Source organism: Malurus melanocephalus, unplaced genomic scaffold (genome assembly GCF_030028575.1).
Source record: "Malurus melanocephalus ecotype Western Australia unplaced genomic scaffold, MMel_1.1 scaffold_213, whole genome shotgun sequence".
Classification (NCBI taxonomy): domain Eukaryota; kingdom Metazoa; phylum Chordata; class Aves; order Passeriformes; family Maluridae; genus Malurus; species Malurus melanocephalus.
This window is the reverse complement of record NW_026623445.1, coordinates 989869-1000239: the sequence shown is the minus strand read 5'-3', so window position 1 is coordinate 1000239 and position 10371 is coordinate 989869. Positions and strand designations below refer to the sequence as shown.

The 10371-nt window shown below is 42.0% G+C and overlaps 1 protein-coding gene across 2 annotated transcripts in view; it reads right to left on the bottom strand.

The window, feature by feature from the left end:
- Positions 1-10371, bottom strand: part of SESN3 (sestrin 3) — a 45572-nt gene that overhangs the window by 34552 nt on the left and 649 nt on the right. Inside the window, exon 1 of one of the 2 annotated variants that reach the window (XM_057373999.1) lies at positions 10128-10340. The exons of the other annotated variant lie outside the window; for it this stretch is intronic. Coding sequence (XP_057229982.1) covers positions 10128-10229 — 102 coding nt within the window. The 5' untranslated portion in view covers positions 10230-10340. Of the gene's footprint in view, positions 1-10127; positions 10341-10371 lie in introns of those variants that run through there. 2 annotated transcript variants of the gene reach the window in all.

Below are 10371 nucleotides of genomic sequence, written 5' to 3'. Positions count from 1 at the left end.
AATCTTTCCCCAGTAACACAAAATTTAAAATACTATTGTAATTGAACAGTTTGTTTGGGTTTTCTGGAAGGAACAGAAGATGAAAATAATTTCTGAAGCCTTAATATGGCATAAAGYAGTCAGGAGTTTTTCTGGTTCAACATTTCCTCTGTATTTGTTTAAATGTGGAGATAGCAAAATGTAAAAAATATTAAATATGGTGGAGAAAAAGAAGTAAAAAAATCCTAAAAAACGAAACACAAGGAAGAACACAAAAGGCCATGTCTGACTAGTGAGAAGTATTAGGGGCTATCTTCTGGATTTCACAGGGAGAAGGTAACTTGTCAAAATSATCTGTTGACTAATGAACACCATGCACTGCAGGTGTTCCTCAAGTGTTTTAACATGTCTCTACCACTAGGGATTGGAAKTTTCCACCACCAGATACTAACAGAGTCTCGATTTAGAATTTTCTAGCCACAGTGATCTGGAGTGAAAATGGCTGCAAATGAATTAAAGAAGACTTAAAACATGGGTGCTCAACAGCTGTCACTGCACCTAATAGGTGTTGCAATCAGCTTTTGGAGGGAACTGAATGAGCCAGCTCATAACRGGGAGAGAAATGTGGTGCTATAACCTTAAATTCGTGTTTATAGTGTGTTGTTGTCACCTTATTACTACACAACAGGGCCAAACTGGGAGCTTCATCATGTTTCTACCTCACAGACACATCATGTTGYGTATTGCACATGTGCACAGCCACCTGAAGTTCAGCTTGCAGARTTAATAGTGTTGGTGCTTCTCTGGAAAAAAACAGCCTTAATTTTCCAAGCCAGGTACTGCAGAAAGGCAATCAGYGCTCACTGCAATAATCACATCCTGATGCTGACCCCCAGGGAGGYCCAAGGTTTGCTCTGCTTGCTGCATAGCCAGTGGGTATTTGCATGMAGGCAGCACGTTTACTTCAAGACACAAAACATGTTGTAGTAAAGCAACATTTCAAGTGTTCTTTCACACTGGATGAGATCCAGCTGGTGTCAGGTAGAATATTTAGACAGCATGTAGGCGCTCCATTTCATTAGAGGTCTAATCAAATTTCTAAATGCTAGAAGAAATTATTATTTCCACACSTCTAATCAGCAATGAGGGTGCTTTACTGAGAGGAATGTCAATCAACTCAGAGGGGAATATTTTTTATTTTTTTAGTTAATAGGCATAATTACTTTAAAACAGATTTAGAACCATATGGCCAAAACCCCTCCTGATACATTTAGACAATAATGTAACTATACTCCCTTTACCACATGGTAAAGCAGGAGACATTAAACATATTTACAAGCACGTGCTATTAAATTAGGTTCAACACTGTTAAGATACTGTCTTATTAAACAGTTTTTAACTGAAGAATTCATATGGAGGAGAGAACATATRCTGCTTTCAATTGTTTTGTTAGCATCAGCCAGAGCAAATCCAATGCAATAATAAACTGCCTCAAGACAGAAAAAAGATGATTTTTAGTAAGCAGCTGTGTGCTGCTCTAGAACGGCTACCAAGATAGCTGGTACTCTTCACTGTCATCAACATAACTTTGTTTTACTGAGGTTATGTGCAATTGCTCAAAAGCATGARTTTTTCATTTGAAAATGTTAAGTGAAGAGTCATTCTTGCAACCATTCCTYCTTTCTAGGGAACAATTTTAATCCATCCTAAGTGTCAAATGACTCTGAAAGAATTTCCATTTCTCTCCAGTTTCATGACAAAACTAATTTCAAATTTAATATGCTTTAAAGCATATACACAATTACACATTTTGATTCCAAAGTGCAGCAATTGAGACATATTGACTGTATTTATGACTTTATTGCTCATTCTCAATAGACGAAAACCTGATTTTCAAGCTACCTTTTACTTTTCTTCCAAATGTYTTTTGCACTTGCAGAGATAACAGAGTCCTATGACTCCAAAGAATTTTCAAGAAAGTGATTCCTCCTGGCTTTCATACACATTAACCTAACATTTGTATATTTTGGAAGACTTAAACCACAACCCAAAGGGTGGTCCACATACTGACCACATCATACTCCCTTGTGATAAAGACTTAGTWCTTCTGTTCCAGCCTACTCCCAACACATGAAGCCAGGAATACTTCATATTCCACTCCATTATTATTAAACACCTGATCCCCTGAGGAAGGGGACTGCAGGTAGCCTCACACTGTTACCAAGTTCAATAGGTTGGGCGCTGAGCTCAGAATCCATTGGAAATCTGTTGCTGGTCTCAAAAAACAAGATGTTTACCCTGAGAGAAACACAAGAGTCATTAACAACAACAAAAGGTGTTTAATCAGGAGGTTGTATCTGYTTATTTATCTTACCCTAATTCAGGTAACCAGGGACATTCAGGAAAGATTTAAGATATCTTGCTAGATTAAGAGCACTGACTTCTCTCTCTTACCCTGAGCACCATCACTTACATCCTGTTCAGTCGCTCCCTAAGTCCCCAACTGTCACAAGGATTATGCCCCACAAGAAAAAAACCCACACTTCAAAACATCTTAATTTCAATCTAAGTAAGAGAATGAAGATACTTGAATAAATCAGTGGTTGATAAGGTCTGTGACAGGAACAAAATAGCTTTTCAGCTTCTTAAGCACATAATATTAACTACCATCTATACCAGTATTTTGCCCCAAGTGATAGTTATCTAATGTCTGATATGCAAGAAGCATCCTATAATAAAAATTGAAAACTAGTAGTTAAGAGAGACATTTAAAATTAATACCCCATGATCATGGCCTCCCCTATTATCAGCAACACTGGTCTGCCCAGGATGGCATACCAAGAACCCCCTTAAGATCTCTTGAACTAACTCTAATGCATTCATGGACTGACTGATAGGCAATCAGAATAAAAATGGTTTGTGCAGAGTATCCCTACCTCCCTGTAATGGTATTTCACACCTTGACTCATCTGCATTAGGTTCCCTATAGCTTCTACTCAAAGCACAGAGACTACAAGGCTGGGCTGCAGAGACAACAATGGGAAGGACCTCTGCATACAAACAGGAACACCTGCAAAGAACAGAAAAATTAAACAGCATAAATTATTTCTATACAGGTTTTTCCAAAGCTGATGAGGTGCAATTTCTCATTAACTGAGGTCTCCCTCCTGACAACTCAAATTTCTTTTCTACTGAAAATGCCCCATTTCCCACCGGTCCATCCTGACCCACTTAGACTAAAGTCAATACTCAGCCTGGCCATGCAAACTATGCTTGAGATCCCTCCTTATTCTCAAGCCCTGTAAATGAAAATCGGATAATAAAATCTCCAGACCCCAGCTATTCACAGCCAGGGGAGAATGACATCACTATCTTCTCTTGCTCAGATCTCCCTAGCCAGAAAAAAAGGTTCAAATAAAAAAAATAAATGAGTGTTAGCAGCTCCCTTGCCAATGTGGGAGAGAGAAAAAACCAAGGATGCTTAATGAACCATATTATTTTTTCAGATTCCAAAACACTGCCATTTAAAGAGATGTGAGATTTGAAGCCCTAATTAAGTAATATGCATAAATTTAAAGCAAATGCTCACAGAGTCCACATCTCAAAACCACAGCCTGTGATTTGGCTAATGCAATGCTCCACTCCTACCAGCAGAAGTAAGTCTTAGCAGAGGACAACCTCCACGCTTGGCTAACCCACTCCCTACACTAACCCTCAAAGTTTCTTTTGAAGAAAATCCTCCTGCCCACTTTCTTTCCTTTCTCACCTCCATTCCCTCCCTGTAATTCAGGGAAGACTGTTTTTGCTTTTGTTTTTTTTAAACAGAATGACTATCGTAAATGAGCATGGTTGCTACAAGGCCATCTCTTACAGYCTTTCATTGCAAAACAGCGTCGTTCACCAGAGGTTCATTTCACTCATGCCACTCTCATTACAGGTCTAATGAAAATTTAATATCTCTGCCATCTCATTTTCAGCCTGTAAAAATAGGAAGACACAAGGAAATTTCTTTACAGTAGCTTTTAAGGCAAAAGTTGGAGAACCCAGGAAGTCTCAGGACCAGCATAGATGTGCAAAGAGCACTACTGCTCTTTGATTCCAGGACACAAAGACYATATATAATTACAAAGGGGGTGGAAGAACAATCATTTAAATTGATCAGACTCTGAAAAGATACAAATTATTGAAACATTCATGAGGAYAGGGAAGGAGAGAAACCAGTCAGTTCTGGATTTTCACTGCGTTTATTTCACAGGAAATAACCCTGTTCTTAGTTGTTAGTTTGCTGTTTGTTTTTTTTTAAAATCAAACCTTTCAAGAAAAAGTAAGAGTGAATTATGAGATTGAGGGGCCTTTTGCTATCAACTTTAACTGCCCTAAAAAGTTTGGTTTGTTGCTCTTGATTTATAGCTTTACGTTTTTGGATCCTAAAAAACCCATCTTTTCCCCCAAGCTGTGCACACRGGGTTAGCTGGAATAGTGACCTGAGCTGGTTTCACCATGTTTCACCAATGCTCCAGGGGACTGGAAGACACAAACACTGAAGGCAGACACAATGTTTTACACAACAGAATGTGGCTAAAAWTAGAACCAATGCAAACAGAGTTGGTTTTTCATGACAGACTTTGCAAATCATTTTGRGAACTCCTTTAGGAAGAGACACACTGGAGATTTAAAGCCACCTAGGCAACCCTCACATTCCCTACAGTGTGAAGAGAGATCAAATAGTCTTCTATAGTTTGGTGCCTCTATTAAAGAGGCTTCAAACTATAAAAGACATAATTTGATTTTAGGAATAAAGATTCTCTGTGACAGCCAAGGTTTGTCGATGAGATTTGCAATGCTGACTAGATTATGCAACTCAACAATAACAACAAAAATGCTACATTGTGGAAAACCCAGGGTGTTTTCCAAGCAAAGGCATAGCAACGTTGACTTGCCTGTGCTCAAAATAGATYGAACCAGGTTGACTTCCCTCAAAATAGCTGAGATATCCTTGAAAGGCCTTTTGATTTTWACAGTGCAGGTAAAAGCATCTCCATGCATCTTCATGACTCATGGTGACACATATTTCAGCTTACATGGGCTTATGAGACCTGACATTAAACTATTTTTGGTTCACTTTTGGGCTACTTTCTTACTCACCCACATAGAACAATAAAGTGAATGAAAGTGTGTCTTTTTTTCTTTTTTTTTTTTTGGATATGACCTCAACTCCCTGAGCCTAGGCTAGTGCTATTGTGAGCACAGGCATCATTTCATGACGTTCACACATTTTGCTGTCTTAAAAGTGGGTGCTTTTTTTTGGCATCACCAGACCTAGAACAAACTCTTCCAGACCCTCGTACCTGTGGACACTTCCACTTTCCAGCCTAAATGTATTTGTGACCATTTTGCATCCGTCTACTCTTGAACTAATTTCTCCTCWCTGGCTCTTTCCATGAGATGTATTTATAGACACAGATCATATCCCCTCTCAGCCTTTGTTTCTGCTGGATTTAAAAAGCAAACTTTTTAAGTTTCCTCCTGCAAAATCAGTATGCCCTTTCTCCCAGCACCCAGCCAGCTCCCCACTGTGCCTATTTAACCAGGGCCTGTCCTTCCCAGCTTCCCTCCTCTTCAACACCACGGCCCTGCAGGGTGACAGTAAGATGCTGGTCGTTCTGCTTTGACATCTTTTCCCCTGCTCCTTTCAAAGAGCTGCTCTTACTGAAAGTTGTGAGTGACAAACAGCCAAGCCTATAACTCTCATGTTTCACACCACTGAGTTTCACACCACTTTAACTATGCCARTGCTCAAGGTCTCCCAGCTTTCCACGAATTATCCCTCTCTCCCTGGACCAACAACATTTACCACTTGTATTCTCCTCTCAGCACAGTGACTTCTCCTTTCAGCATGCCCACCATAATTCCCATTCCCATCAGTTCACAATCACTGTAATGAACAGAAAAACAGACAAATTGTGTCAGATCAAAGGTACCTCTTGCCCAGTAATCTTTCACTGTTAGGGAACAATAGGAAACATGTAACAGCCAGAAAAGCATACAGAAACTATACTGAGAGGTGTCTCTATTTTACATATTTATGGTGTTGTTTAATTTTTCTGTTTTGAATTTGCCCAAATAATTTTCAAAACCAGCTAAACTTTTTAATATATAGAACATTTGATGTTAGTAAATACAAACATTTAATTTGTGCTGACTTGCATGTCAAGTTTGACCTTCGATATTACTTCAGAYGTTTAACAACTAGAGTGCAGTTTTCATCCATTCAAAGCTTTTGGAAGAGGACTCTCTAGCAGCTGTCTTATCAACAGAAGACTGCTACATTAGTCTGGCATGACCCACTTTTGGTGATACTGTGTCATACATATTTTTTCGTATTTGCTCCAGTAACTTTGTACTAAAGAAGGAAACTGGCATGGGAGGATGAGAAGCAAATTATGTTCATCATTTTGATGGGTACTTCCCTTCTCACAGGATCACCCTGATTGGGTAAGTCTATAAATACCAGGAAAAGATGCCTGATTTCATATGCCTTTATGCAGTACTTCAACACAGACTGGCTCAGTCCAGGAGGGTCAGCTAAGCCAGGTCCACTTCCACCTTGCCAATATTGAAGGTTGYTTTTAAACCACCCTCCTCCATCTTGCCACTGCCCTTCTATCTCCCTCACTGAAACCTAGCACAARCCAAATATTTAATCCTGGAACCATGTTTATACTTTTCTATCCTGCTGACTTGCAGGTAAAAGAGCCTTTTACTTCACATGCTTTACAATTTGCAACTAAGCTAGAACAGTTGGCAAACACTCCCTGTTCTTACATTTCCTGACATATCAGGATTTTTCCATCCCCTGAAGACTTTTTGCTTATTCCCAAAGACTTTACAGAAGYAGTTATTTGTCCAAAGAAATACTGAGCTCTCCCTATATATTGTCCTCTTTCTTGCTTGGSATATTGATTTTGTTTATGAGGGAGAACCTTGGGTTTCCATCAGGCTCCAGATCCCCMCTAGGATAACACCCTGGAGCTCCCCTGCCCAGGGACTCCTCTACATGTTGCATTTTCAAACGGGAGAGCTGTCCACTGAAGTGRCAGCAATTCTCAGCCACCTCTAGGAAAGACTTGGCAACAGCACTTGTATGCCATGTTAAGCACTTTCCCCTACTGGTACGCCACAGTTTTGTTACAAAGCCRGCCCATCCATCCCATGAACCAGAGCTACTCATCCTGTTTTGGTCATTCTTCCATTTATTATAAACTGAGTTAAAACATTAGCCGTGGTTGTCTGTTCAACAAGCTCACTCACCAAATCCAAGACAGCATCACCTATTACTAGTAGTCCATCTTTTTTTTTCTCCTAAACCAAATAATGATGCAGTTGTCATATCTATGACTGTCTAAGCCCTTCTGATTAGCAATAATTGTTCTGCAGGTAGATCTGGTTATCTAAAAAGTCCTGCAACAATAAACCCAACTGGAAATTGTATCTTTTTAATATGAGAAACCTTCTTCATAGGCAAATTCAACCCATGAATCYTTAGTGAGATTCTCACAGAACTTTCCATAATAAAACCTAATGTTGATTAATTTGAAATTGGCCAAAGCATGAGGTGCTGCATCTAGCTTTTCCTGTTTCCCAGCTGAAAGAGAAACTTACCTTCAYCCATGAGAATCCAAAACCTGCTAGACTATTTCAAATTTCATTATATGCCACCAAGTTGAAAGCTTGCTTTGCCCCTTATGGTTTTGACAACAGCACGACCTAAACTGTGAGCACTCAAATGACTTCAAATAAAGACTTAAGACTGAGGAGGGCAGAAGAGATTCAACATGTTTCAAGGCCAATAATTTTTTTTCAGTATATTATCACATGAACATTAAAAAAAAAAMCCAATACCATCAAAAGAACAGATGAGGCAGCACTTATCTGAAGATTATTACTCTGAGACTCARGTCAAATTTGCATCTCACTTGCATCAAGACTTTTTTTTTCTCATGTTTTCTACTTGCATGCRTGCCAATGAGGCGCAAAAGGTTAAAATTTACAGTGATTTTCATTACACCAAYTTTTAATGAATGTAGTCAGAAGCTCTGCACTTCTATTTTTATAGAAGTGCAGCCTACAACAGAGATGGAACAATGTCACAGAACAACCACTGAAAGCAGAGAACACCTATTTCTGTTTCAAGAGCGTTTCATGGGCTGTTGCTCAGTTTCTTTATTCTTCCCCAATTTTGTAATGGTTGAAATGGCCACAGCCAAAGCAGAAGAGCAATAAGCTGCCTTCCTCAACAGACCAAACTGGGTGCCTACGTTTCACCATCATCCTTAAACTGCTTTAAAATAAATCAAACTGCTTTAAATCCTTAAACTGCTTTAAAAAATAAATCAAATCCAGCAAGTTTCCTGTTACCAGAAAAGTACCATCTAACCCTGTCCCCGCCTCCTACCTCCCACTGATATTAAAGAGGTATACAAAAAAGTCCTACCCAGCAGAATGAGAATACAGCGTCAAAAAAAAATCAGTAACTTAAATTTAATTTTAGATCTACAAGTGCTGCCAAGCACCACTTTATTTGTCAACAAAACATTTTGATTATTTGGCAGAACAAAGCAAGCTCCCTCCCTGCTTTTTCTACAGACATATTTGGCACTGGTTAATTTGTATGTCTTTAGACATATGTCAAGTCTGAAGCTGTTTSAGGCTGTAACCCTGCAGAACTTCTCTCTTTTAAGTACTTGTTTTTCYTAAAGTGGGAAGAGCAGCAAGCTAAAGCCAAGAAGAAATTCGATCCTGCAMCGAAATGGTTAAAAATCAGACTCTGCTGATGTGTGCTTCTCTGATCCATTACATTTCTCACAAGCTGAGCTAAGAGCTGAGCACCAAGTATCAACTGTAATATGATCCAAGAGTTTATGGAAAAAATAACTGCACATACCAAGCATGCACATTTAATAAGATTTTGTTTCCATTAAAATATTCAAGAAACATGATTTCTAAGATCTGCTTCTCGCTCTGACCGATTTTAAACGTTTCTCCTCCCCCTCCCCTAAATACACACCTCCTTTCCAAAAACCAAACCCTTAAAAAAAAAAAAAAAAGCAAGAAAGAAAAAAGCAGTCCTACTGCAGGGAAGAGAGGCTTGAAAAACAACTTTGATTGGCACTTGGCCTGACCCACAGAGGAAGAAAAACAGTTTTTGGACAAAGAGCGCAAATATTTGAGCTCATTGACTTACAGGCTTTCTTAGCATTTTCAAGAATCAACCTGGAGCAAAATGTGTTGGGAGAGATTGAATTAAAATAAAACCAAAACCGGCATCGCGTTCCTCTTGGGCGCTCGGAGACTCGGCTCGTTTGAACAGCTCAGCAATTTTAATTCATTTGCACTGGACAAACAAAAAGCACCTCCACTAATGCTCCCCGTGCGGCAGATGTCGGGAGCAGGGGGTGCGGGCACGGGGGTCCGCAGGGAAGCGGCCGGGCACCGCAGGGATGCGATCTAGCGGACTGGGGGGACGGGGGGCTGGCAATTCTGGGGCGCTTTTTGGACATTTTCAAAGCTCTGAKCTCAGATCCCCCCCGCACAAAGACTTGACGGAGATCGCCGTGATGAATTTCGACGGTGAAATACGTGAATAATAAACTTTACAAGCGCGGCTGGGCCCCAAGTCGACCGCCCCCCCAATGCCATCGGGGAGGCCGGGTGTCCCCCAAACSCTCGGGATGCAGGGGGGCAGCCAGGTCAAGGGCAAATGACAGCCGTCCCAAGGGGGACGGGGGCGACGGGGGAGCGGGACCTGGCACCCCACGGCACCTCCGGGGWCACGTACTCCTCGCCCTGCACCCCTCTGCTGACCCCACCCCACACTCCCCGGGCACTCACCTTCTGGAAAGCGCCCCATACACATCCCCACCCCACTGTCCCACTCCATCCCCCCGCCCCACTGCTGCCCCACTGCTGCCCCACTGCTGCCCCACTGCTGCCCCACTGCTGCCCCACTGCCCATTTCCCCTCACGCCACTGTCGCCGTCCGTGTCGCCCCCCGCCAAGTCACTGTCCCACTGCCCCTCGCTTCCCCAATCCCCCCTACAAGCTTCTTCCGCAGCTCTCGCCTTCTCTCAGAGGGCGCCCACCGATACCTGTCTCGGCACCTTCCGGCAATTGCCGCACACCCGGTACTGCCCGGCGGCGGCGGCAGCGGTGGCGGTGCTGCCCACGGGTCCAGAGCCGAGGCGGTTCATGGTGGCGGGGATGGCGGCTCGGGCCGGGCGGGACGGGGAGGCGCAGGACGCTCCGCGCCGTTCAGCTGCCCGCGCCGCCGGCCGCCCCCATCCCCGGCCGCGGCCCCAGCGCCCGCTCCGCGCCACCGCCCCCCGCGCACAC